Raw genomic sequence first — 27,147 nt, 5'->3', positions numbered from 1 at the left:
GTGTAGGATTCTCATAGGGTTTGGAGGATGGCGTTATGAGAGTGAGGGTACCCCGGCCACTTTCATGAGCCAAATAATAGCAGTTACTCTAGTAAATAGTTTTGGAAAATTCTATATGCATATGCCTCCATAAGATGCACAATATCATGCAGACGTGGCAGGGACACATTGATACCTAATTAGATAATATTGTAAGATGGAAAGAAATGTTAGTTGCTTGTTTTGTCTATAAATGTCTTTTGCAGTCTATAAACTTAAGTGAACTCTTCACAATCATTAACAAGGTTTGATTCCTGTTAAAATAATTCAAAACACTGCTTCTCAATAATTTCCCATCACTATATTGATCTATAGAGTTTTCTTCACAAAAATATGGCTAGCTGAGCATTTGACACTTTTTCATGAGATATGTCATGTCCCATTTTCCTTCTAGACTCCGACCAGCACTATGCAATATATAATTCATATTCAATCATGATTATTATAACATCAAGTGAAAAAAATATAGTCAAGCTCAAAACTTTTAATTTTTCTTCACACTTCTATGCCTCTCCATGTTTACAACAACAAGGTTAACCGTATAAATTGGGTAGGAGTACAAAATATATATTCATAACATGCATGCATGATCCCATACGTCTCCTGATCAAAATTATCAACAAGGCCGATCCGATCGCAAATTCTATGAATAGGAAGGGCATAATTCTTCTTCGCTGCCCGATCTCATCAAGAATATAGTTGGGTGTGAGACTGGATCATTCCAAAATGCAATGATAAATAAACGCAATTGCTGATGATATGTATAACGAATAGCAATTCATATTCATAAAATGGATGGCGCTGGTCTTACACTATTGCTAAGCTTTGATGCATGCAGCATATCATAAGGTAGAATCTTAAAGAAGAAAAAATCCAAGGAAAACAAATTAAGAAGGTAAAGACAATACACTGATAACCCTGCCCCTCACAGCCACATATCACCTTTATACTTGTCTCCTATGCTCCCATAGAAATTTTTCTGTCAACCTTTTCTTCTTTCCTGATATCAGCCTTTCCTTGCCCATCGGCAATGTCCATATTGTATAGTATTGGGACTATGGAGACAGAGCATATGAGAACCAAAACTGGCCCAAATATCCACAGTACTATGGGGAGGCCTGCATAAAAGATTCTGTTGCCCACTATGTTGAGGGCAAAACCCTTCTCCAAGAGATGGGCAACGTACTCCGGCGTCACCAGGGAGTTGTCATCCTCTTGTGGAACGTTGATGAGAAAGTTCACCTGGCCTATGAACCTGATGGAGAGGGAGTAGAAGAGGAAGGCAAAGAGGAAGATCAAGAGAAGCGTGACATACTTCAAAGCCACAACAAACTCCCCATGAGCGCCGTAGACCGAGTCGTTCAGAGGCTTCTTGATGCTGTACGTGCTGCTGATCATGGCTGCGAGGCCGGAGCAGAGGAGGATGGAGGTGGTGGCCATCAAGGTCGAACCCATTATTGCGTTACGTATTGTCTGCACCGCGAGGATATTTTTCTTATCGTTATCCTGCAACAAAAGGCGACACAAGTCATACGATGAGTGATTATAGATCTTTGTCATCATAATAATTAATGATCAACTTGTTAATGCCAGACTAGCAGACATCTCAAGCCAAATGATGCATTAATTTATTCATAACCTAACGATATTTTTCTTTTAAATCCTTTATAAATAGTTTTTGTAAACTCCACTTTTCTAATAAAGGCCGGATGGCTTTGCCTCCCTCTTCATCAAAAAAATAAAATAAAATAAATATCACGATGCAGGTAAGTTAAGAGACATTGAATTGCACCTTTCTTTGTGGGATTTCTTATAAGTTTTGGACCATCTCCATAACCATGGAGCAAGATCACCAAATACCTTTGGTTTTCTAAATATCAGAGACGATGTGTATATACCTTCATCATGGCAAAGACCCAGAGTCGCCTGCTGGCCGAATTGATGCCAATGATGGTCCGTTGTGGCTGCGACCTAATTCTCCGCCACAACCAGATATGGTATAAGATGACGGAGAGGAGGCTCAAGGGCACCAATATGAGATCAATATAGCTCTTCCTCCACTCCATCTCCTCTCTCTCTCTCTCTCTCTCTCTCTCTCTCTCTCTCTCTCTATCTGTCTCTCCCACACGCAACTTTTCTTCTTCTGGGTTCTCTAGTTTGAAGGAGCAGCAGCCTTATTTAATGGACACCGGTTCAGCGAGTGAAACGTGTTTCAGAGCAACAAGCAATGGTGCTGTGACCGAACTTTCGCTTGGAAGCCATGCAAAATATTGGGAGGAATGATCATAAAATTCTCCCTTGGGGAAGGAATTAATGGTCGGTGGGGGTCTCCACTAGTATTTCTATCTATTCTAGTGTGGTTCCAACGAGGACACCAGAAATGACAGGCCATAAACAACGTCGTGACACCCACGACAGACTCAGCCGATGGAATCGAGGGCCCCAGATGTAGAAGAACCCGTGCCGTTGGATACATCGAGTTTGACACGAGTCTCAATACCCGAGCAACATCTCCGGTGTCGGAGCCCAGTGGGATCCAGGCATGGGAAAGGAGTTTTTGGGGCCACGCTTCTCTCAGCAGCTAAAATATAGCAGTTAATGGAGGCTCTTTTGACCCTAAGCGTCGTGACGTATCAAGCAGAAGATGCGCATTGAGAAAGTACTTTTCTCCTTCTGAGTTCTGGCATGTACTTCGATTTTTTTTAGTATTTTTCTAAAGCAGGAAGTAGGGGGGGGAAAATGGGGAATTAGGTCATCCAATTGGGCTGCGCTGAATTAGAAATTGCGTGCATGCCAAGACCATGCAGTGGGATCTTACGAGGAGGCAACAGCAGCTTGGTCAGGCTTGGCCTTGGCTGCGTTGCATTAAAGGCTTATTGGACGCTAGAAGTCGCGTACTTCATTTTAAGAAGAAGAACAAAGGAGTTTTGGAACTTTTTAGGTTCATTTTAAATGAAGATATCCAAGCCGACCATATCCATGTATTTCATAATGGCTCGTGATTTCATATGTTGCATGTTATATTTGAATAGAACATTGCATGATCTTATGTGACAATGCAATCATGAATTATAATACAATATATAAATAGCCGTGATTGCATGAAATGGAGAAGTACTTGCTTCAAAGAATGTTTGATATGTCAACAATTCAGTTCTAATTTTAGAATTAGAGCAGGAAGGTTCGCCGAGCATGACTCAATGTATAGCATGATGGCTACGATTGAGTAGGCTTTTCGTAGTATAAATTTATGTTATTATAACTATCTTCGTGATTAATGGGTCCTCTTCCTTCCAGCAAAACTTAATTAGTGGATTTTTTTTTTTTTGATGGAAGAAACTTGATGGATTCTGACTCGTGCTGACCGCTAAATTCTCATGCGAATTTGAACGTTGATATGTGATTATCTAAAGTACAAAAACGAGGAAAAGTTTCAAAGCCACCAGAGAGGTACATCTACCTTCTCATCGGTTCACACTCACAGTACCACTAGAGAATTCATTCTCTTATGTGAACAAACCTTTAAAGCCCATGTATTACTGTAATAATTATTCACATCTTAAATTAGTATACCCCATTCAACTTTATTCATTCATTAACAAAGACATATAATAAAAAGCGCCATCCAAATCCGACTGTAGTTTGTGAATCCATATGGATAATAAAATAAAATACTAACCATATTTATTCTAATGAAAAAGACCAAATTAGACAGCCTAAACTCTGCACAGTTACTCTCGCATACATTGCAGTACAGGAGTAAGTTTAATATATATTTAATCTTGACAAGGGATGCACAGGATACAGAAAAATATGTCATATGTACCAAAAAAATGTCAAAGGCTATGGGAATGATAATGACATGAATGGTGCAACCTTCCAAGACAGAATCATAATCTTGTTCCGAGGAGAGATACCGATATACACCCTTAATCCTTTGATCAAAGTCAGATTTAGTAATTACAAATGAAGCAAATTATATGGTAAATAGGGAGAAGGAAGAAAATTCTTCTACTCGTTCAACTCGAATCTCTTAAAGATAAAAAAACTGTTGAAGGCTGAGTTTATGTCTTCTTTTCTTCATTAAAGATCATTTGAGTTAAGTTACAAAACTTTTATTGATATTAATAAGGTCTATCCCCATACAATTTGTGTAAGATTTCTCTTTTAGCTACCGTTACAATTTTTCTAAAATATATGGCTCGCAAAAATAAACATAAACAAGCTAAATTTCCACAAAAGATAATTTTTTTTTTCATCAACTTTGCCTTCAGTTATTTTACTTAATTTTTCATAGGCTAAAAAATATGCTTAATCAAAATCTTTTTCAAATAAAAATATTACATTAACTGGTTCAAATTGAGACTAAAATAGAGCAATTTGCCTATTATTACTATTAGCATCGGCTCCTTCAATAATCGGTGCAGCATCGTAGATATTGAAAATTTATTTGAAGAAAAAAGGCACCACAATCGGATATCATACAAGCAAGTTAGGGCCTTCAAAAATTTTGACATGCAATTTGACTCTCGATGTAGTGGACTTGTTTCTTGACTTATCCAGGCCTACCTACCGATAATAGCCAATATAGTGAATATCAAACATGGTCATAATACAATCTAACTCATAATTTATATAATATTTTTCATCAATTGATTTGCGTAACTAACTTGGGAATGGTTTCATGGAAAGTATATGCAAGTGGACGACGCACAAAAGCCTCGTACTGTCGTACATGAGAGCAATAACAAGTATATGGTGTATAAAGCTATTGACGGTACACGGAAGCCACTTGGTGGGCACTTCCATTGATGAATTAAATTCACATAAAAAAGGCTATAAGATAAGCCAATCGCGTGCGATAGCGCATTCAGAGGCCGGCCATAGTGGATTTTGGGACTTCTAGTAAAGTTAGCTCGAGTTAGGTGGCTAAAGAAAGTTAGCTAGAAGAGGGGATGACGTACCTTGGGAGTTTTGGAGGAAGGTCGGAGGAAATTGAATGATCTTAGAACCATGATCTGTAGAAGAGACTGGTAGTAATCCCGGTGTCCATATTCCTCCAAGTTCACCTTTGAGGCTTATCAAATATGATACTATTTTTTTTTTCTCTTAACAAAACAACTGTTCAAAGATTTCTTGCCTTGCAATAGCCGGTAGGTGATCACATTTGTATTCCTTAAGCTTTTCTACATTGACGTCTTCCCTAATTTATGATGGATGCTCGACCTATATTACATTGGACTTGGGTTCCACATTTTGGGGTTCGCATGAAAAAATTATTGATCTTCTTTCATAATGTCGATCGTTGGATCATATTCTACATTGATCTCAAAGTGGCCATTGTGCGATCCGACAAATCCGGTGAATTTTTCATTCGCTTGCGAAAGATACAATCCTTATCCTCATCTTTAGCAGCCGACCCATAGATTTGAGATAATGAGATTGGCCCATCTTTAATTTGCTTTTAGCGCAAATAGTGCGGATGACCTTTATTTTTCAACTCTGTCATGATCCAAATAAGTTAATTTAATGTACGAATCCTCTTTCCCAACCTACTCATAAATCAATCCCTTTTTCCTATACAAAAACATTCAGTCTTTGATTTTTGATTAATGAGACGGAACAATCTTGCTGCCCAAATAAAAGATCAAATTTGTAGATCTCTTTATGTTAAATGACTATCATAAACTTCTTAGTTTTAAGAATGGAAGGATGCAGTTTATGCAATCAACAAAAGAACCATAGTAGATATATGAAGTTGAGAAAGTTTTTCATTCATGCTAAAAGTAATTATAACCATCAGAAAAGATTAACCAACTTGGTCCTTAATTGGATAGAAGAGATCGTTTTATTGGAAAATGCTTCAGGGTGCTTGTTAGGTGCACATGAAATCTTGCAATTCGTACCAATTCTCCTGCATGATGTGGTAGGAGAACTGTTCACGTACCCAAAATATTAGGACACTGGTCAGTTGGATGTCTATTTCTAAGAAAGGGGACTCCTTTGGGAATGGAATAGGTAAAGGGCACTAAGACGAAAGAAATCCCTCAAATGTGTGCGCGCGTGAGAGAGAGAGAGAGAGAGACCAGAGTTCAAATCAGATTTGCTCAAGCCGGTTCCAAAATCCACTGTACGTCAGATGCCAATTTGAACACTAGCGTGGGAAAGTTGAATTAGGCTACGTACCAACTTATGCCCCGGAACCAAAAAAAAAAAACTATCCAACCCTAAGCCAACTTGAGACCGAACGTTACCACCTACAACGACCTAACTACAGTTCTACATATTTTTCCACCTGAAACACCGTTTGAGGTGGGACAGGTTGCATGGTTATACGATTCTGATCATAAAAACAAAGCAATGTTGGGTTGGAATGGCTTGGTATCCTTGGCAAGGTAAGGTTGCTCCAAAACATCAGATTTGACGTTTTCCTCCGAAGTGAGTTTACATGTGCAGGCCAACCCAGATAAGTCAAATTCAAATGAGACAGGTCTTTGCTGGGCCAAATTCTTCAGGTCTCCTTCAGCTTCAATTTCGTTATAGGCCAGCGTTTTGAAACTAGCCAGTTGAACTTCGATGGTAGCTGGTCGGCGGACGGAGCACATGGCAATGTGGGCTTTGTGATTAGAGATCATCTGGGCATGTTGATTGCAGCTGAAGGGCGACGCACTACAAGCCGGGCCGTCATTGAGGTGGAGTTGCAGGCTACCTTGGAGGACATGTCCTATGGGAGGAGAGTCCTGGGAGCCGACAGGATATTCCTAGAGGAGGATTCCTTCATGGTAGTTGACTGGATATGGGGAGTGGATATGGAGGGAGATGGGCACCCGCTGCTTCGCGAGATCCGCGGTCTAGCCAAGGAGACAGGGTCCTTCCAGGTTGCACATGTTTATCGGAAGGCAAACAGTGCGGCAGACTGGGTCGCTTCTTTCGTGGCCCGACATTCGAGTGGAGTGGTTTGAACCAGGGTCGGAGATATGCCCCACCCTTTGTATCATTTTCTTTCTTTTGATTTGGTAGGTTGTACTCATGTGAGAACCATATGAATGCCATTTTTAACCAAAAAAAAAATAGCCAGTTTAAAATTTATATATATATAACATAGAGGCCAGGATAACCGACAATAAGATTATATACTACACTGTGTGCACCACACCAATCACCTTTATCTCTTTTTTATAGGTTCTATTCATCATGCGCTCATCTCGGCGCTTGGCCTACAAAAAGAAGACAGCATGATTGGCTTGGTATCTTGCCATGTTGGTACATGCGGTAAGGCCGACAGAGGAGAGACTTGACTTCCAATTTTTCTTGCATTAAGAGATCTAATGACATGAGCCAAAGTTGGAGTACATGCAAGAAAGCATGTGACAGAGAGCAACTCCCTAGATCTTCTTCCTCCATTGATGGACTTTTTGATAGAGTGCATGGGTAAGCTGTAGAAGATATTCTAGCTATTGGATTTCTGAACTACCAAGAACATGTTTGGCAACAATCTGCCGGATTATTTAGCAGAATAGGCCGAGAAGGCTCGCCGAGGGATGAATGGAGTGGAGAGAACGAGAGAAAAAGAGCTCATAGGAACTATAGAGCCCATTTCTTGCAAGAGGAAAAGAAAAATCCCTCAAGGTCTATTTGGATATTCTTGTCGGAACTTGATGGCCTGCCCAGCTTGCGGTCTTTTAAGATCCATCTAAGTTCTAGCCATAGATTTATTGGTGAAGAAAATAAAGATCTAAATTATGATCCTTAGAGTTTCAACATGTCACTACGTGCCTCACGATCTATGCTGTTCTGATGGAGAGTCAGCTCCTACTCCCAAGATATATACGGAGGTTGGCGTACAGTTTAGACCTCTTTTTGGATGAGCTTCAATAAATCCGTGCTGCAGTGTCCCAGTCCACATAGATTATGGTTGGGCCTGCTTTAATACCATTTTGTAACAATCCAGTATCTCATCTAAAAAGACTAGCCATAAGCTATTATTTGAATTTCATGATCATGTATAAGTACTCAATATCTACCCAGCAAATAACTGATATAGGACTAAACACATGTCCGCTCGAGTTCTTACGAGACTTTACCTTCTTATTCTAAATAATGGGAGATTACTGGTAATGGCTAGAGAAAAGAGCATGTTTAAGCCCATGCTGAAGCATCTATGATTAATCAAGAGTGTTGATTCCTACCAATCGCACCAAAGAATAGTGACTATAGACGGCTAAAAACAAAAGTCGAGGGTAATAAATAACTGCAAATGGTATTGTTGCTGGTTGTGCTGGTGATAATGATGATGAGCTTGATTGCTTCTTGGAAACATATACAGAAGCAAAACTGAAAACAAAAATGATGAGTTTGGTAGGGTCTGGTGGAAGATCTTATGTGTGAATGTTATGAAAAGAACTGTTACATTGCTTTAGAAATTAGATTGCTTACAATATTTGCGCTTCGAAGTTGAGGCGTTCGACGGTCAATATCTGCAACCCTAAACAAATCGCAATCATCCAGATGATCTCACTGACCTAAAACCTTCCCACTTGGATGAAAGTAAACAATTCTATTCTCTCGATAGAACAATATAATTAGATATTAATATCGTCAAATCAAATCTAAACTCACTTTAAAACCCTGTATCTTCATGTAGAATGTGACACTAGTTAAATCTGAGTGCTCCAGCCTCCAAGTGCTAGAAACTGGTTTTAATGCCCCTGGCATCACCAATATGGCTAAGCAACTTGTTCCACCATAACCAGTAAAAACGGCTAAGGTAGGTCCATAAAGGCATATACCTCTTTATAATTAACAACTAATATACCTTAATTAGTAAAGCCTTTTCAGAATTGCATCTAAAAGGAAATTGAACATAGTTCTATATTAATTTAAAAGCAAGAATTAAGGAGACATCCCGCTACAGATAACCATAGTCAAATGAAGATCAAAATCTATGTGCCTTAACGAATAATAGTACTATTAGATCTAAAAGCGCAATAACTTAAAACTGGCATTTGCTTGGAGATAAATAAACAGCTTCCATCTGAAACTTAAAGCCTCTTCTATATATCATCCCAATAACTTGACTTTGACAAGTTTCTTCTAGAATAAGGTCTCTGATTATCCCCTTCCACTCATACAATCTATTAAATTTGATGGGACAATTGTTTATGATGCATCGGACACACAAGAATGGAACTTACTTTGGACCTCAAATTTGAAAAGTAGTAGGAAATAAAGTAAAAATTGTGTGAACCTGTGCGGGCATGTATTTGTCCCACATCGTTTATTCGCCAAAGAGATCTAGAATATTTATACTGGACAAGAAAATCCAAAAAAATACCTTCTGACTAGTTTTTTTGGATGAAGTTCTGGATTGTTACAAATAGTATCAGAATGGACTCGACCCAAAGCTTAAAAGGACTAGGGGACACTGCAACACGAGTTCATGAAGACTAACCATGGGTCTATCGTGGTGTTTGTGATTAGATTTGAATGGATTTAAATCCTTAGCCTGATGAGAACGTTAGAGTTTGAAAAGAGGGAGTATGTGAGGACCTGTACGATTGAAGATACTCTAGTGTCAGATGATTAGAATTTAGAAGAGACGGTTCGATGGGCATTATAGTAATTACACGAAACCAAATTAAAAAAATATGTTCTCCAATATATAGGTCCTTCACATGCAGCTCTGTTCGGTATCACCTGCCACGATCTCGCAAGCACTCATACCCTATAAAAAAAGAAGACAGAGGAAGAAAAAATATTGGAGTTTATTATCACGGCGATATGGAGCCATGAATTATATTATTGAGCAGAAACAGGGATTCCATGCAACTTGTTTGTTTTGTCAATGGAGGCAGTGTTATTATATATATATATATATATGTATAACATATTGTACAAGAAATCACATGTTGGGACAGTACACAGAGAGAGTGCTTACAGTGCATGAGGTACGAAATAGGAGGATTGTGTAAAAATTAATGGATGGCTTGGACCTTGTTAGTGCAGGACCCGTCGTATTATGCATGAGACATCAGTTTACGATGCCTTTTTCCCATAAAAGCCAGAAGAATTAATGAGACTCAAAATTATTAGAGTTGTAGTCCCATGCAGATGAGTATTGTTAAGAAGAAACCTTTGATCAATTTTATTCTTGAGGCAATGATTTTTGATGACTAATAGTTCGCTATCAAAAGCTCGGATTTCAGGCTGATTGCTGCGGATGGATGCCAGATTTTTATCTACTCAGTGCCTAGAATGGAACTAAGGCTGCCTAGGTCGATCTCAACCCTATGCGATGCACCTTGAGGGCCAACGCCATTGTGATGGAGGGTGGCGGCGATGGTGATTGGCTGGATTCAGAGTCGACCTAAGAAGATAGGGTCGCATCTTCTGATTCACCACAGCTAGTACTTGGTGAGAAGATGTATCTTTTTTGGGGCAATGCATATTTATCAGGAAGCTTTTTGGACCTCTTAGGACTATTCATCTAGTGCATTTCGGAACATTTTATTTTTTTAAAAAATTTTTGAATCAAAAAATTAAAAAAAACAAAGGATGATCAGAAATGCCATAAATTCTGAAGCACCAACCACCATGGCATCCCAAACCATCGCTGCCGACACAAACAGGGAGTTTGGCTCTTTGAAGCATTTCCAAGCCACCACACAAGTTTTCCATGGATTCCAAAAACCCCAACAAGATCACAGAAATAGTTAGGTTGCAACAGATGCTAAAGAAGTGGAAGAAGCTTGCAGTTGCACCAAAGAGCAACAGCAAGAGCATCAAGTTCCTGAAGAGGACCCTCTCCTTTTCCGACGCTTCATCAGCACTCTCTGGAGATGTCCCCAAGGGGTACCTTGCTGTCTGTGTTGGAGAGGAAATGCAGAGGTTCGTGATCCCTACCGAGTATTTGAGTCGCAGAGCCTTCGCAGTTCTGCTCAGAGAAGCAGAAGAGGAGTTCGGGTTCCAGCAGGAAGGTGTGCTGAGGATCCCCTGTGAGGTCTCCGTATTCGAGAGCATACTCAAGGTGGTGAAGAAAAATAAGGGTGGGTTTTGCCATTGTTCCTCAGAGGCTGGAGTTGCTCAGGCCCATGACCCACTAAAACCAATGTGCAGATGAGTAGATGACTCCCCCCCCCCCCCCCCCAACAAAAAAAAAAAAAAAGCTATGTTCTCATATTTTTCCCTTCTTATTTTTGTGAAGAGTAAATGTATTGTACCAGTGGTAGGAGAGGTAGTCTGCAAACTTCAGGATGCTTTCCTCCATGTTCATGTTTTTGAATCCAGTGATTACTTTTTCAAAATTTTCACTGCAGCAGGAGTTAAAATACCTAATGTCTTGAAGGTTCAGATCAGCTGGTTAATCTTGGTGGGAAATTGGGGAAGGTTAATAGAAAGGATGGATTGTGCTATGTAAAGCCAAAACAAAAAAAATTAAAACCCTGCTTCTCAGTTTAGAGATCTGTTAATGTAACTAATGGAGTGCATTGGAGTAAATGGAGAAAACAAGACATCCTCAAATCCTTACTACAAGCTTAGGACTTCTTCATGTTAACACTACCGTAAAGCATTTGGCTGGAGTAAAATTGTAGGGTCTTCCTTAACAAAGAATCAACTCCATTGTTCACTTTAAAGAAACCCCTTCTTCCCTTGAAAAGACATTGTACCATACAAATTGTTCCTTGGTTTTGTTAAACTCTCAAATGCTCTATCTCTTTTAGTTGGTCTTTTGTACTACCTTAATTCACTTGGTGAAGTTTTGCTCCTATTCTGAAAAGAAAGTTAAAAGTTCAAACCTTCCCAGCATGCTAGAGATTTATTTGTAACAGTTATCTTATATTGGAATTTAGATACAAAAATATGTATGGTATGTAACAATCCAGTACTCAAAATAGCTAAACGGAAAGTATTTTTTGGATTCCTTAGTCCTATAAAAGTACTCAAAATCTCTCTGTTAAAATAACCGATGTGAGACTAAACAAAAGCTTGTATGGGTCCTCACATACTCTCTCCGTTTAAGCCTTGACGTCATCGTTAGGCTAAGGATCTACATCCATTCAAATCTAATTACAAATACTACAACTCATGGTCAACCTCAATAACGCCATACTGCAATGTTTCCTAGTCTACATGGATTATGGGCCGAGCCTGCTCTGATACCATTTGTCACAACCTAAAAACTCATCCAAAAACACTAGCCATAAGATATTTTTTGAGTTTCTTAGTCTCTTATAAGTATCCAAGATTTTTCCAATAAATAATCAACATGAAACTAAATACATGCTTGCATAGGTCCTCACATATTAAGGTTGAATTAGCTTTATTATTTGGCTTGCTGGAAGAAGTACAAATGTAGCATGAATATCATTATTGTATTTTGGACATGTCTCTCCCATCCTAGAGGGTTTGATTTTTTTTTTTTTCAACGGACTGAGAAGTGTTGTTGTTGGCCTCTAGGCAATGGGCATCAGGGCATACTAATACTTGCACCCTTGACAATAAGCAAATTGTTTATGTTTTTTTTAAGGAACTTTTTATGTGAAGAATGATCAAAATTCACTTAAGTAGTTTACAAAATTTATTTTATCAAGTTATTTAATTAAAATATAATAAATTTTATTTTTAATTTAAGTATTAGAAATGGTGTTTCCTAAATTTATATGATTGATCTTCAAAACTTATGAACTATGTTACTGTTGCAGGGGCAGGTATTCCTGTGTGTCGAGAGCTTAAGGGCTTTTCTGTCCAGTGACAAAATAATATCTCATCTTTAAAATAGAAAAGTTATTTCGAAGTGTAGTAAAAATTAGCCATATGTTTGTAAAGCCTGTATATTTTAAAGTTCTCTTAATCTTATCTCTAGAAAATTTATTATTGAACAACTTTGAATGTTACCTAACATAATTACATAAACATTGATTATATGATATTGATGTGGATGTTATTTTTATTATATTAACATACATATCAAAAGATATAAGTGGAATCCAAACATATTTTCTGCTCGCTTTTTAAAGCCGGGCATTACTCTCCCGGACACGTTTTGACATTTCCTACAACCATATCACTCCACCAAGTATTAAAACCTGTACACGATGATAAAAAAAGAGAGCATCTTCCAGTCTTTTATGAGTTTTTTTTAATTATTTTTTTTATAACTTTAATGGGTTCTTCATACAGTGCGCATACGAATACACCCAAGAAAATCAAAAAATACAAGCTCGCGGAGTGCCAGTGACAGCTCCTCCTCTCTTGACCACAAGGCGTATCCTGAGTGGTGAGTCGTGTAGGCAGCCATCTAGTCAGCCGCTTCGTTGATCTCTCTGAATACATGCTTGGCCTCGAAGGCCGAACCATCCCTCACCATCATCCCAATGTCCCGAATCAGAGGGTGGTCTGTGCTCTCAACACTCGGTCCCCTCCGAAGCCACCCAATGACAGTAGCCGAATCGCCCTTCAGGATGATCGAGCTGACTCGCAGCACCAGCCGCGCATGGCTAAAATCTGCCCAGACAGCTCGCAACTTCGTCCCCGAAAACCGATGTGTCGAACAACCGGCAACCGCCCGCTGCCACTATCCTAGAGTGAGGGTCCCATATAACAAAGCCTGCCCCGCCTCGCGTACCGCCATCCAACACCAATCCGTCAAAGTTGACCTTGAGGAAACTCGGGGGTGGGGGCTCCCACGTGAAAAACACCGTTCCGTCTATGAGTTTACCAATAGATAAATTGTTCAAAGGTCTCCCATTCTTTGTGTGTGCATACTGTGATGTCTGTACGTGTCATACTCGATCAATAAACATAATTTTCCAGAGTTTTGCATCGAAATTTCGGTGCATGTATAGTTTGGCGGGCAATACCTACTTTAGTACTTAGCCATGAAAACACCCTAGAGATTTCCCTGCAAGCTCCCAAACATTGTGAAGGCCAAGGATCACAAAGAGTCAAAGAGAATGATACCCTGCATCAATGAAATTAACTACAAGTATGGATCGAGGATTAGGTCAACCGTAGATCTGGTGCTTGTTGTGCAAGAGAGCATTAATTATCTCTTTTCTTTTAAATTTTGATAAAATGGACAGATTATACCTATTTTGTATAAGTACATCTAATAAGTTCATAAAATAAAATATCACGAAATGTGATAGGGATAGCTGACAAGTCGATCCACAGCATTCCTCGAGAATGCGCAATCACAAGAGAGGCAATCCAATCAGCAGTATAGTTTACTTCGCGGTAGATATGCCCGGTCATCTAGAAAACACACTTCTTTAAGCTTATCCAGATATTAAGTAGAAACAAATTATTCATAGTCTCACAAATGTATTTGTGCAAGCGGTGGTGACATAAATGGGAAAGAAGACTTCATTCTAGCTAAAGTTAGCGCATCCAAAATTCTTTAAAGCTTTTGCCGAGAGAGAGAGAGGGGTCCACCATCATATCCGGCATCAATTTTAATTAGATATATAAGATCCATCATTGTTTTTGGTTGCAAAACTGTTGGATTACATGGAGATATGTCATCTAACCGATGCATTAGTTCGGGGATTAATTTGGTTTATACTACACTAAGAAAACATTAAAAAGAAAGAAAATTCACAATCACTATCTTAGTATCTTTCCAAACATCACCAATAAAATCATATTAGCCCATGTCAATTCTTCTACTCAATAATAAATGGTAGCCGTTGGTGATGTAAACCTGCCATGACTAGGTCTAGGATAATGAAAATTTTCATTACGCCAGGGCTGATGTTCCCGATTAAAAGATCCAAGTCAAGTTTATCCAGGGCTTATCAACGGCTACGATCTAATGATCCGGTCAACCGTATCCAAATATTTTTTACAGAGGCCCGGCCGGAATTTATGAAATCAAACCCGGCAATGCGACTCACGTCCCGGCGAAGGATTTGGGGGATCGAGGTTGGGGTTTGGGGTTGTGGTTTTATGCGGTTTATAGGAGTAAGATTGAAGACTTTTTCTGGGATCCTTTCGACATGGCCAAATTCTTGTGGGCAAAGGCGAAGAGGAAGGACCTGGAGCCGGTGCGCGACGACTTCTCGGACTTCTTGTTCGCTTCTCAGTCTAAAAAGTTCAAAACGCTGGTGAGAGCCCGTCGACTCTAGAATTTCCCAATCTAAAAGCGATGTCTTTGTTCCTTTTTCTGGTTACATGAAGGACTTCACTTCTTGGTGGCAAATTTTGATTATAATTGCCTTTTCACTGGTTTTTATTACCTTCTATTACTTTATTCCTCTTAAGGAGTACTTCACCGATAAAAGATGATATCTAACAGGGGGGAGGAAATAAGAGATATAAGACACTAGTTTTGGCATGGAAACATTCAGTAGCCGTGTGCTCAAACATGGTCAGAAGTTTGGTGTGAGGGAATAGAACGTTCCCTGAGTTTCACCTGACTTCCACCAGGTTTCAAGTAGCAAAAAGGTTGAGATTATAAATAAAGTTGAATTGGACAAAGTAAAGACAACGACAACTAATTGCTACATCCCCAACAGCAACAAATGGCATTGTGAATTTGTTATCCATGGTTGATTCTCAAGAAAGCTTTGCCTAATTCTTGAATATATCCACTCTATCTTGAAAGTTTTAGTAGGGAAAAATATCGAAAGAGGAGCAGACCAGTGTCTTCAACAAATCGGGATATGTAAAAAAATATATATGTGAGGATCCATGTGTTTAGTCCAACATTGGTTATTCACCGAGGATATCTTGGATATAGAGCTAATAAAGAACTCAAATAATACTTTTCATTAGTCTATTTGGATAAGATTTTGGGTTGTTACAAAATGTTCCAAGCTACCATCAAATAAGTTTCTAATTTTGTGCTGCCAGAACTGCAGATGGTCATATTTACATGCAATGTGTAGTAGTGTAACATACTTGCTCTTTTCATTATTTTAAAGGATGCTGAGTTGCCGCTGGTTATCAAGGAAGAAGAGCCCGTAATTCCTCTGGAATTTGAACAGCAGCTGCCAAAGGAGCAGACGTATAGCAGCATGCAGCAAGCGAGAGCTGTGATGGCTGAAAATATTCCCGATTTCAAATCAAATGGAAACAGCAAATTCTGTTTTCACAAGCCATTGAAAGCAGCGGTGGTTCAGTCTCCATGTTCTACTGATGTTTCATTCAGACTGCACTCAGATTTGATTTCTGGTAATAAAAGTAAGAGCATATGAAACCCTCTTTGATTTTACCATCATTCATCTTACTCACCCCATAGATAACCTCTGCATTAATTGTATGAGGCTATGAGCAGCTTCAGATGGTTTATGAAACCTTCAGCATTAATTGCATTTATTCAGTTGTTGCCGCCTTTATAATTAAAATCTAAGTGCTAGTCTCCACATGGGAGTTTTATAATTAGTTTTCATGTTGTGTTGTGTTGAGACGTTATCTGTTTATCTTCTACTTGAAATTGTGGAGAAATATTTTTCCATTTTTGTTTACTGAAAAAAGAAAATCCCATTTTTCCCATTGTAAAACTAGTGCAAGAAGTTTAGCCTACCATACTGGGATTGCAGCTCAATTTTTCATTTGATGTGGCATGTTATTGAACCCCTTCTTCAAGGTCAATACTTCCTGCCAAGGGATCCCAACTTGATGATAATGGAGGAGGTTCCTATGGAGAACAGACCAGTTCCAGTCAAGAACCACTTCGATGTAGTTCCTTTAGTGCCATCGCAGGCCTTTGTGACCAGTCATGTAATAGAGGATGTTATGTCAAGAAGCAATCTGTTGGAGCCAATGGAAGCCGAAGAAGAACAAGATGCCTTAATGGAACTCGAAGAGGACATGGAGCAACAATACCATATGACAGCACAGCTCTACACATCAAATCCTGTGTTGTGGTCAGGTAACAAGAAAGAGGTTCACTGCCTCCTTGCCCTCTTATTTGGGGTTTGTTGCATCATAAAAGATTTTGGCCTTGGTCTTTGCTTTTTACTGTCATTATTTTGTAATGTGATGACAGGCTTTTTCTGAGGAAGGCCTCTTAGCAGCTGAGAAGGTGAGCACTTCCAACATCTGAAATTGCTTGCTCCTTGCCTAGCCTGCAAGATAGAACCTTGTCTCTTTTATAACATAAAAACTATGTTTTGAATATTTCCTACTAGGATTAGAGCAGAATTCTACCATTCAAAGAAGTGCCATAAACCACTGCAGCCATTCACTTATGCTAACGACGAGATGATCCAGTCGTGCCATGGAAATATAGGTTAGATGGTTTCCCATTTGACTGCATCAGCAAGAAGAGCTACAGTTTGGGTAGTCTAATTATTTATTTAAGTTTGTGTTATTTGTGGAGAGTATTGCATTAAAGTTCATGTTAGATTGGGATATGGAGTGTTCATTATATACCTGTAACCTAGTTGTTGAGGTTGTGTATCGGGATATTTAAGTTATATTCGTTTAAGTTTGTCATTGACACTCTTCTAAAGATACAGCACAGACTAGACTGCAGCCGAGCTTCATAATTTGGTCTCATACGACTCATTTTGATCAAATTTCAAACAATATTGTGGTGCTATATTTCCTTTTCCTACTGATGCAACTTCGACACATATTGGGATAACAAAGAAACCCTTTCATCACCCAAATCATATCATAAATTTTAGCAACTAACCACAACCATTGAGCAACTTGCTCCTTTAGCTCTAATGTACACATTGGAGAACACCACCTCAGTATGAGTATCATCTGCCTCACCGACTGCAGTGAGCTCTATTCTTTCTTCTCTGTATGGAGTAGAACTCTTGTCATATAAATTGAAACGGGGAAGAACAAGTCTGCATGTCTACTTTCCAAGGCCAAAATGTCACGAAATATGAATGGTTAATCCCTCTTTGATATGTGAACCTCGTTCTTAGCAATCAGCCGCCACAAAATAAATGCCATGCTGGGTCAATCTTCGGACACAAATTTCTTCTCTGCATAATATTTGTTCTCACTTTTGCTCTTTTTCGCATTCCGTTTCTGCAATGATTAGCCGGAATGTTGGAAAATATAGCTGTTAGTTAACTGAAGAGATTTTTTTTTCCCTAAAAAAAAGAATGAAGCAGCAAAGGAGTAAGACTGATTAAAGACCAATAATATCTGCATGTCTTTAGTCGTACACTAAAAATAAACGATATAAAGAGAAACTCGTTTCTGAAAAAATGCAATAGAAATGGTGAATTACCTTGTAAGCTTCATGATTATCCATTATTCTTCTGGCCACCAATGTTGAAGTGATAACTTTGGGGCTTGCAATCGTCTTGAAAATTCCCATGCTCTTGGGTATGGCGTATGGGTCAACCTCACTCTGTCACAGGCAAGATTCTTAACATTAATTCCAAATTGCAGGAAGACCGTGAAAACAAAACTACCTATTTCAGAGAACAAGCTACACAAGTTTTAGGAACTTACATTACAACTGCCCTCAGCTACTGTCCCATGCACAACCAATGATATATTGAATGTACTGATCTGCTCAAGTTCAGCAAAAAAAAAAAAGGGCAGGATTCAAATCTAATAATTTTAGTACAGATATCATGGCATGGAAAAATCTATCACTTTAGTTAATGATGAATGTCAGACCAAGCACAACCAGAGTGATCAGTGTTGTTTTGTCCCTTACATGAAGGTCTATGTTTTACTGTTTCTTTTGTGGCTTTCTCTCGCACGGAAATATGACTCTAATGACAAATAAGACTGCAATATCCATATTGACTGTGAAACTTGTCTAAAAGCATAAAGTGAAACACAGACCATATGGTAGGCATATGGTCAAATTAGTACCATTGTTTCAGAGCAGTCCTAGACCCGCCCTTCATGCACCCAATTTTTTCAGATATAGCAGACAAGTAACTACTAGAATAAGTTACACGAAATTATTGTTTTTAGTCTAATTGAAAAGCCAATCAACCATGCTCCACACACAAGCCAGCACTTTTAATAAAAGATAAATGGTCTGCAGTCTGATATATTTAATGATAACAGAAAAAACTCTGACCTATTTCATTTGAAAGATATTAACTGGACAGATTTAAGAACCTCTATCTATTTCCGACATGATACCAAATTGTTTGAAGAATAAACAATTCAAATCGCCTTTAGAAAAGCTTAATTCATGGATGTGAAAAATCAAGCCAATTTTTAGGTTTCTAAGGCAGAACAAGCTGTCTAATCCAGGTAATGTTTTGTGGTACACGCACCATATCTCTGGTAACTTCCCAAGGAGCACCGATGATGACTTCATCAACATATCGGCATGCAAGTACACTGAGGCTACGTTCATGGAGGTGCATTATGGGATGGCATCCTATCCTTTCACTGCATTAAATGTTTGTTAAAACAAAATATTAAAATCATATTTTAGAAAAAAAATGCAGATTGCGAATCAGAACTTATAAATCTTAATAATATCATATTACTTTCATTTCTTTCATCGAACTTTTCTTTTATTTTTTGCATATTCAAATCCAACTGGTTATAAGAAATACCTCACGGTTTGGTCACTGTGGACACCTACAAGTAGAAAATCTCCAAGTTGTCTAGCACATCTTAGGATCTGCATATAGCCGCAAAATTCCAACTTAATCACAAAGCTGATTAAGAAAACCCATCAAAAATTAAAGGTAGACAAAAAGAAATGGTGTCGGAAACAACTCTTTAACAACAAAAAAAGAATAAATGATATCCAGAGAAACAAAAGAGAAATCTAATGTCTTGAGGCAATGATCTCATGACAGTCTTCTAAACCCATGTTTATTCGTTTGTTTACTTTTCAGTAGTTCACTCAGTTTAGTGCTGCCTAGAAAGGAGGGGATATAGCTCCTTTGGTAACAGGCAACACAGGCTGGGTACGAACTAGGAAATATGGCCCATCTGCTCCATCCAGTAGAAAATAAATCACATGCATCCATAAGGGCACTCAAACGCACAACATCCAGCAAAACAGCAAAGCATCTGGGATATGTGCTGGTGGTGAGCTATGTTTGAAATGATACCATTTTCTAAAAAAACTAAGAGACCATAAGCATTGTTTACATCATCAAATATTCATTTAAATTATTATGATCATTCATCCATCAACCATAACTGTTGACCAACAATGGGACCAAACTGAAAGCACACATGTGAAAGCACCATACCTACAGACAAGGCAAACGACAATGCTAAAAGAATTTTTACTTTTCTAAGCTATGATCTACAAAGCCTATCCACCTAGAATGTTCATTGGCATATGACATTAAATACCTTCATGATATTAGAAATTGGTCTGGGAACTCTTTCCTTTGATAGGAATCATGGCCCATTATGATACATGTAGCTGACCTAGTTGATAGCATGAGACTTGTCCTTTAGTTTCTGGTATGGTGTGTGTCTTGTATTTAGAGTATATACTATGAAAAGGGCCACTCTGCTCTGGTCCTTGGCACTGAGGGCTAAGGCCAACTGCCATGGCCGCACTCTTTTGAGGTGTTCATACATGTATATGTTTTTCCCATCCTAGGGCTTTTGAGATCACAAATCTGTTTTTGGAAGTTTTCAGAGCTTGTGAGATCAGAGGGTTTTTATAATTTGGGATTTTCTCTTCTTTGTACTTTCTCCATTACTAGTGAAACTTTTTCTAATTGTCTCCATCTTTGGACATAGGGCGTATGCCAAACCAAGTAAATCTATTGTTCTTGTGTCTTTGTTTGCTTTGCTATCTCTACATCTAGGCTCCTTACACAATAGTTTCATAATGCTAGAAACCTTGAATGTCCATGATCACTTCTTAGTTTTTACTATATGGCATAACTATATCTTAATAATACTAGATCCTAACTACTAAACCCCACATTACATCATGAAGTAAAGAGAAGTTGATGCCAAAGTCATTGCACATGCACAAATCTCTTAATTGATAGAATATTTCAAAGAAGTAATCATTTTAAAAGAACATGATAACCCAAAGATATCATTAGCGTTTGAGGATGCAAAACCTAGGACGGTGAAAAAGAAAGGCTCAAGGAAAAAAAACCTGAAGACCATAAAAACCATGAAGGTAATGTCTGCAGGTAAGAAAGTAAGAATTTCATAAAGATGTACCTCAACATGACCAGCATGGAAAAGATCAAAAGCACCATCTATATACACCACATGAGCATCTGGTTCAGGTCCCTGCATTAGAAACACAAAGCAATTACTTAATATAGCACTATGCACTAAATATTCTATAATTCAAATAAATGTACTACAAAACCATTTGATTTTAGGATGCTGAACCAGGCCTTATCGCTGCCAGTTTCCCCATCAAGAATCCTTCTGATGGATCTTGATCAGGCCAGCTTGGATCTAAGAAATTATTTTTAAAATGTAATTTCTATTGGTAGGCTTTTCTAAATTGTAAAGGTCTCTAATGGAATCTATTTCAAATTATCTATAACTTGGTTTGTTTCAAGCTGATTTATGGGTCCACAAGCATTCTTAAGCTCTCCATCTGCAGACCTGTTACATGTCAAAAGGTACATAATGAAAGATGCCAAAATAAACTGTCTGAACTCTGATGTGATTACTATGACTATAAGGGAAGGCTTCAAGGCTAGGACTCAATTTGCTAGTTGTTGGGGTAGGAGCTTCGAGAAATCTAGAATATCATGACATCAAAGAAATATAACTTACTTGTGTGAGTAGCATATTATTGATATTAAATCTCATAGCATCCTGAGGTCATCGACAAGATGTAACGAGTAAAACATGGAAGGCATTACTGCACCTATAAGTTGTTCTGGTTCTTCAATATTTGTAGTGTAATTTCTTTGAGAATGCAGTACATAATTATGCAGAGGAGCAAGGTAGGCCGAATTGGACGGAACTGCCCGGTTCGGCCTGTACTGAGCCGGCCCAGTGGGAAACCGGGTTGGTTCATTTATTGGAATCGGTCTAGCCCCGAACCAGTCGAAACAAGTTTCGAACCGACCTGAACAGGCTGGAACCGTTCGGAACCGGCCGGTTCTGTTCGAACTTGGTGCGAACCGGACAACCGAGTCAACCTGGTTCGGAACCGGGGCCCCTCATCTTTTGTTTCTTTTGTTAAAAAGGTGTTGAAAACAAGGTATGTTGAACCGACCCGTACCGGCTAGTTCAGCCCATACTGAACCGGTCTGGTGGTTTACCGGTACAGTTCCGCCGTGAAAACCAGTTCGCTGCCGGAGCCGAAGAAGAAAAAGAGAAACAGCAAGTAAGCGGGGGAGGGAGAAAGAAGCAGACGCCTGCAGAGGGCCGGCAGAGGCCGAGAGGCCGCGGCGGAGGCTGAAAGAAACAGGAGACGTGGCTGCAGAAAAAAAAAATTGAAAATTTTTTAAGTGAAGTCGGCAAATCCCTTGTCGACTTCACTTAAAAATCTTCAATTTTTTTAATTTTGGAAAAAAAAATTCTACAGCCGCATCCCCTGTTTTCGAAAGAAACAGGAAATGCGGCCACAGCCTTGGCCTGCGCCGCGCCACCACGGCCTCTACCCCCCCTCGCAGCCCTCCGCCGCGCTCCTGGCCTTCGCGGGCGTCCGCGGCCTCTCCTCCCTCCTCCGATCGTTATTTCTCTTCTCCTTCTCCTTTTCTGGCTTCGGCTCCGGCTAGATTCTCTCGGTACGGACTCGACATTAAAATGGTACCGAACACGCTGAACCGGTCCGGTCGCCGACTAGTACGGTTTTCGGTACCAGTTCAGCATACCTTGATTAGGAAGGCCCCAGCATTTTTTATAAAGTTCGTTTAGCCGTAAGATGACTAAATGACTCCCCCTTCCCCCCAATTTGCGAAATCATACTAATTTAGCGCGATTGAAGAAAAATCCAAGTCTAAATAAGGTGTGTTTTCTCTTTTCTATCTCATTTTCTCTTTTTTTGCTTGAAAAAATAGCTCAAAATTTGCAAAATAAGAAGAGAACATGCCAAAATTTTTGATTTGGCCTTGATTTTATCATATGTTATAGATCTATGGATAGTCTACACAATGACATAAAAAAATTTAATTTTTGAATTGTGTATAATTTTAAAAAATTAAAAATATATTTTTAAATTAAAAAATAAAAAATACAGAATAGAGACCACGATGCACAATCTGGTGAAGCCTGCAAAAATCTGATTACATATAAAAGACGAGCTCCTCGAGGTAATTCAGGAGGACACGATGCAACTGCAGATGATCTCGCACATGAAGTAGAATCTATAAACGTATCAGGTTCCGAGTCGGATACTGAATCCTATGACCCGCAGCCACAAGCAATCTATGACCCATAAGGATACGAATATGAATATAGTGCGTATGAGGCATCTTTCGGTGGCTACTACCTTACATAGCCTGAAGCATCTTACGGATCGAATTTTGCTGCTAGCTTATTCGCATGAGCTTCGTCACAGCCATTTTATCAACCAGTTTATCAGCCATATGACACCTTTCAGAGCCAGAGCTTCAGCAAGAGATTTGAAAGTGCTTATAATTCGGAGCGCGTTCCTTATAGGATGAGCATACAAGACTACAACGCCGCTTGGTTAGAGAAGTGGGCTGACATGCCTCCTAACTATGCTAATAATCCAGATATCTACGAGAGGCATCCCCACTCGACGAGATTTTAGATATCGGTATATATGTTGTACTTTAAATATATGTAATTGATTGTATTATTTTATATTTTTTACCTCACTAGTTCATTTAAGAATATTTCATATTGCTTCTTGTAGCATGCAACATTTCACTAATCATTTTATGTTTTGTATTATTTTAAAACAATAAGATGCATCATTTAGGTTAAATTGAGATCATAGAAAGATGAAAAAACATCAAAAAAAAATAAAAAAATTAAATTAAACTTAAAATCATTAAAAAAGTTTAAAAGATTGATTACCAATTAAATCAACAAAAAAAAATTTACAAAAATGGATGTACCTACCGGTACGGAACCGGCACACCCAAGCGTATACCGGCACGACCAAGCATACCGTATGCCGGTACGGTACCGAACCAGTACCATACAGTACCGACCTGTCCGGCGGACCTTGCAGAGTATATAATTTATTAGGGTAAAGCTACACTATCTCTTGATTAAAAGATATGAGTGATGTACCCACTGATGGATGATAGTACAGCACCATGGCTAGGAGATACAGTCAGCTCTATGGAGGAAAAAAATATCATCAGAAATGCTTATGTTGGTTGAGAATCAGTAAAGTGAAACTGTCAATAGATGTCAGGGGCATTTAACATATATTGTCTTCTAAGAAGAGTACAAGAAATCATACCTTCCCATTGGAAAACTGCATGATCCGACGAGATGTAGGCAGAAAATGAGATAGCTGTGTTCTAATTGAGCCACCAGGTTCAGACTGAGATGCCTTATTATAATTCTCATCCACTTCTCCACCTCTCAATGACGATAATATTCTGCCTAAAAAAAGAATAACACGCAATGAGTTCTGGTGAATAAGTTTGGCATACAGAAGGTTGAGAAATAATGTATATAAACTTTTTATGGAAATATAAACCAGCCAATTCTGTTTTTGCATTAAAGTTGTAAAAAAAAAACATAGCATGGCATTAGCGATAAAGTAGAAGTTCATCATGATTCCCTTCTTGCATTTACTAGGACACTACTTAAAATATATAGACAGAGTATACATTAACGGCTTTATGAAACAGCTATTTACTTTAAACATGTTTTCAAACACACGTGAAGCATCAGAATAAAATTGCCATATCTAAATAAAACTGAGCAGGTGTTACAGTATCAGACCAACAATATCAGTGCTCGAGACTCCTTCAGTGCGCTTGATTTGCTTATAACGCCCTGCCTTCTTAGCCGGTCCATAAGCATCAGTTCCATCAGGTAGTACGCAAGGATCATCTCCATGTATAATGTAGTCAATGTTGTACTTATTGAAAAGAGTGTTCATGAATTCTTCAGTGATTGCATAAGGAGCATTTGCAATGACCTCATCCACCCACTTGAGCCCACTAACAAGGATCAACCTGGAAGTTATTTTAAACTGGATTAGAGCAGAGATATAACTTGCAAAGATAGATACCAAATTGTAAGCTTATGAACTTCCAAAATGCATGAGCATTTTCCTGTGGCAATCAACGAACTGAAGACTGATGCAATGGCATCACCTGAGACAATCTATCCTGGTAGCTTGATGTAAGGGTATCACCCTTGCGCTTGTCTAAATTTGTGCGGAAAACAAATGTATCATAAAGTAAAATGCTAAAATTTAACAAACCTCTTGAATACTAGATTCATCTCCCATGGATAGAATCAAGAGATCTGGTGAAGCAATAGGTAGTTTCAATCTTTGACCTCAACATTGTCTTAGGAGTTAAAGTGCTGCTTAGGATGTTAGATATGGTCATATTTCAACAAGACAAATAGACCAAACTTCTTAGGGGCCTACGCTACGGGGAACTTTTTAGGTGAGTTTTGCCATCATTGTTTAGCAATAACTAATCAATACTAATTTCTATCAGACATTTCCTACCAGCAAGTCTTCTGACCAGTTCCCAGTATGAATATCTCAAAATATTTAAACAAAGAATTATGCTAATCTAGCTTATGAACCTAAAAAAAAAAAGTTGTAAACAACTAAATTTCTACATTGCTTAGGAAAATTTGACTAAAGATGTTGGACACAATAATAAAGAGACTTAAAAACCAAGTGAAATTTATAAAAGTTAATAACTTTTGACCCAGAAAACAAAGGAGGAATCGTTCTGCAAGCATACCTCTCTTCCATAGACAAAACAGGAGGACCCTTGTTGGCCACAATCTCTTCGTCACTGACGACTCCCACCACCAATTCATCCCCCAAAGCCTTGGCCTGCCGCAATGCATTCGCATGGCCGTAATGCATGAGGTCGAAGCACCCATCCATGTAAACCCTCACTGGCCTCTTCCTACTTTTCTTCTTGTAGAAGATGCCTAAATCCAGCCAGAAGTAGGGGAAGTATGGAAGTCCAATCCCTCCGAAATAGCCGGTTGAGAGCCAGAGAATGGCGATGGTGATCATAATTCCTCCAAGCCCAACCAGTTGGGAATAGCACGCCCCATCCCAGATCCAACGATTGGTGTCAAATTCCACAGAGCCGCCCATTGTTAGTAGCTTCCAATTCTGGTGTCAAGTACAAATCTTGATACTGCACAAACCCAGTTTCAATTTTAAAAAACAATTCTGAAGAGCAGATTAACAAAATCTTGGAAGAAAAATGTACATATACGAAAAGTACATTGAAATCAATCATTTTCCTGGAATTCAAAAAGGAGTTCTCTTAAAAACCAAATATTGAGGAACAGAAAAATCTAATGCAGCTCATAAATATGAAATCGATGGATCCAAAGAGATTCCAAACACAGGAAAAACGTATTTCCATCACAAGCAGCTAGATCTAACGATTCTAGACAGTAGATCAGGACCCATGAATGGATAGTTTAACTAGAAAATAAAAGAAACCATATCAAAATCTGATTACCTGGAATCTCGACGAAAAAGCAAGGACCGACAGAATTAAGGAGAAACAGATAATCTCGCGAAATATAAACAGAGGCAAAATCGGTGAAAAAGAGAGATGGGTGCGTCTTAAGGCACCGCAATCAGAACAATTTTTTTTTTTTTTCCTTGAAGGAGGAGCAAATAAAATCAGGATGAGCCCTTTTTGTCCCCCTCTCCTTCTCCTCCTCTCGCTTTCGATTTCACAGAGGAGCCGTGAGAGAGCCTCCTCTCGTCGTTGTCGCGGTCTCCGCTCTGGTCCTCAGGAGGCCAGCACGATGCCGGGAAGCGACCGATCGAGGCCCACGGCCCACGTGAGTAGACCCCAGAAAGCGTGGAGTCAAGGTAGAAAACAGATCAGGACCGTTGGTTGAAGATCGGATGGTTCGAGACAATAATAGGAACTGGAAGGGGAATGAACTCTCTCCGTCGAAAGGTAAGCAGATGGGAGTCCGGGGACCTCGGGACCCGGGATTGCAGAATCTCACGTGGCGATCTGCCATAGGGTGAGTCCTAATAAATATGGGCGGGTACGTGGCACCCCGATGTTGGGTCGGACTTCCCTAGCCGAAATGGCGAAAATACCACGG

General features: G+C 39.0%; 5 protein-coding genes across 6 annotated transcripts; 3 read left to right on the top strand and 2 right to left on the bottom strand.

The window, feature by feature from the left end:
- Positions 1-797: 797 nt before the first annotated feature.
- On the bottom strand, positions 798-2,329 carry LOC103701456. Its single transcript, XM_008783505.4, has 2 exons — positions 1,938-2,329; positions 798-1,545 (listed from the first exon to the last, which is right to left on the bottom strand). Exons 1-2 carry the CDS (start codon positions 2,103-2,105, stop codon positions 997-999), a joined length of 717 nt encoding a protein of 238 aa, XP_008781727.2. The 5' UTR covers positions 2,106-2,329; the 3' UTR covers positions 798-996.
- A 4,083-nt stretch (positions 2,330-6,412) lies between these two features.
- Positions 6,413-7,001, top strand: LOC103701571. The gene is made up of 2 exons (XM_008783693.2): positions 6,413-6,434; positions 6,583-7,001. Exons 1-2 carry the CDS (start codon positions 6,413-6,415, stop codon positions 6,999-7,001), a joined length of 441 nt encoding a protein of 146 aa, XP_008781915.2.
- Positions 7,002-10,647: 3,646 nt separating this feature from the next.
- Positions 10,648-11,158, top strand: LOC103701570 (auxin-induced protein 6B-like). The gene has a single exon (XM_008783692.2). The coding sequence runs from the start codon at positions 10,715-10,717 to the stop codon at positions 11,156-11,158; it is 444 nt and encodes a 147-aa protein (XP_008781914.2). The 5' UTR covers positions 10,648-10,714.
- A 3,763-nt stretch (positions 11,159-14,921) lies between these two features.
- On the top strand, positions 14,922-17,528 carry LOC103701569. 2 transcript variants are annotated; one of them, XM_039128403.1, is made up of 5 exons: positions 14,922-15,143; positions 15,963-16,212; positions 16,628-16,912; positions 17,030-17,065; positions 17,172-17,528. In XM_039128403.1, exons 1-4 carry the CDS (start codon positions 15,036-15,038, stop codon positions 17,038-17,040), a joined length of 654 nt encoding a protein of 217 aa, XP_038984331.1. In that variant the 5' UTR covers positions 14,922-15,035; the 3' UTR covers positions 17,041-17,065; positions 17,172-17,528. The 2 variants fall into 2 exon arrangements, with proteins under 2 accessions (XP_038984331.1, XP_017696941.1); XM_017841452.3 differs by having other exon boundaries at positions 15,963-16,221.
- Positions 17,529-17,565: 37 nt separating this feature from the next.
- LOC103701455 (ethanolamine-phosphate cytidylyltransferase-like) lies at positions 17,566-26,801 on the bottom strand. Its single transcript, XM_008783502.4, has 10 exons — positions 26,541-26,801; positions 25,797-26,207; positions 24,811-25,046; positions 24,320-24,465; positions 21,133-21,204; positions 19,539-19,606; positions 19,251-19,368; positions 18,463-18,522; positions 18,236-18,358; positions 17,566-18,030 (listed from the first exon to the last, which is right to left on the bottom strand). The coding sequence occupies exons 2-10, from the start codon at positions 26,162-26,164 to the stop codon at positions 17,959-17,961; spliced, it is 1,263 nt and encodes a 420-aa protein (XP_008781724.1). The 5' UTR covers positions 26,165-26,207; positions 26,541-26,801; the 3' UTR covers positions 17,566-17,958.
- Between the last annotated feature and the right edge of the window lie 346 nt (positions 26,802-27,147).

This window comes from Phoenix dactylifera, chromosome 1 (genome assembly GCF_009389715.1).
Source record: "Phoenix dactylifera cultivar Barhee BC4 chromosome 1, palm_55x_up_171113_PBpolish2nd_filt_p, whole genome shotgun sequence".
In the NCBI taxonomy this organism is placed as follows: Eukaryota; Viridiplantae; Streptophyta; class Magnoliopsida; order Arecales; family Arecaceae; genus Phoenix; species Phoenix dactylifera.
The sequence above is the reverse complement of the archived record's forward strand: the minus strand, read 5'-3'. Positions and strand labels throughout refer to the sequence as shown.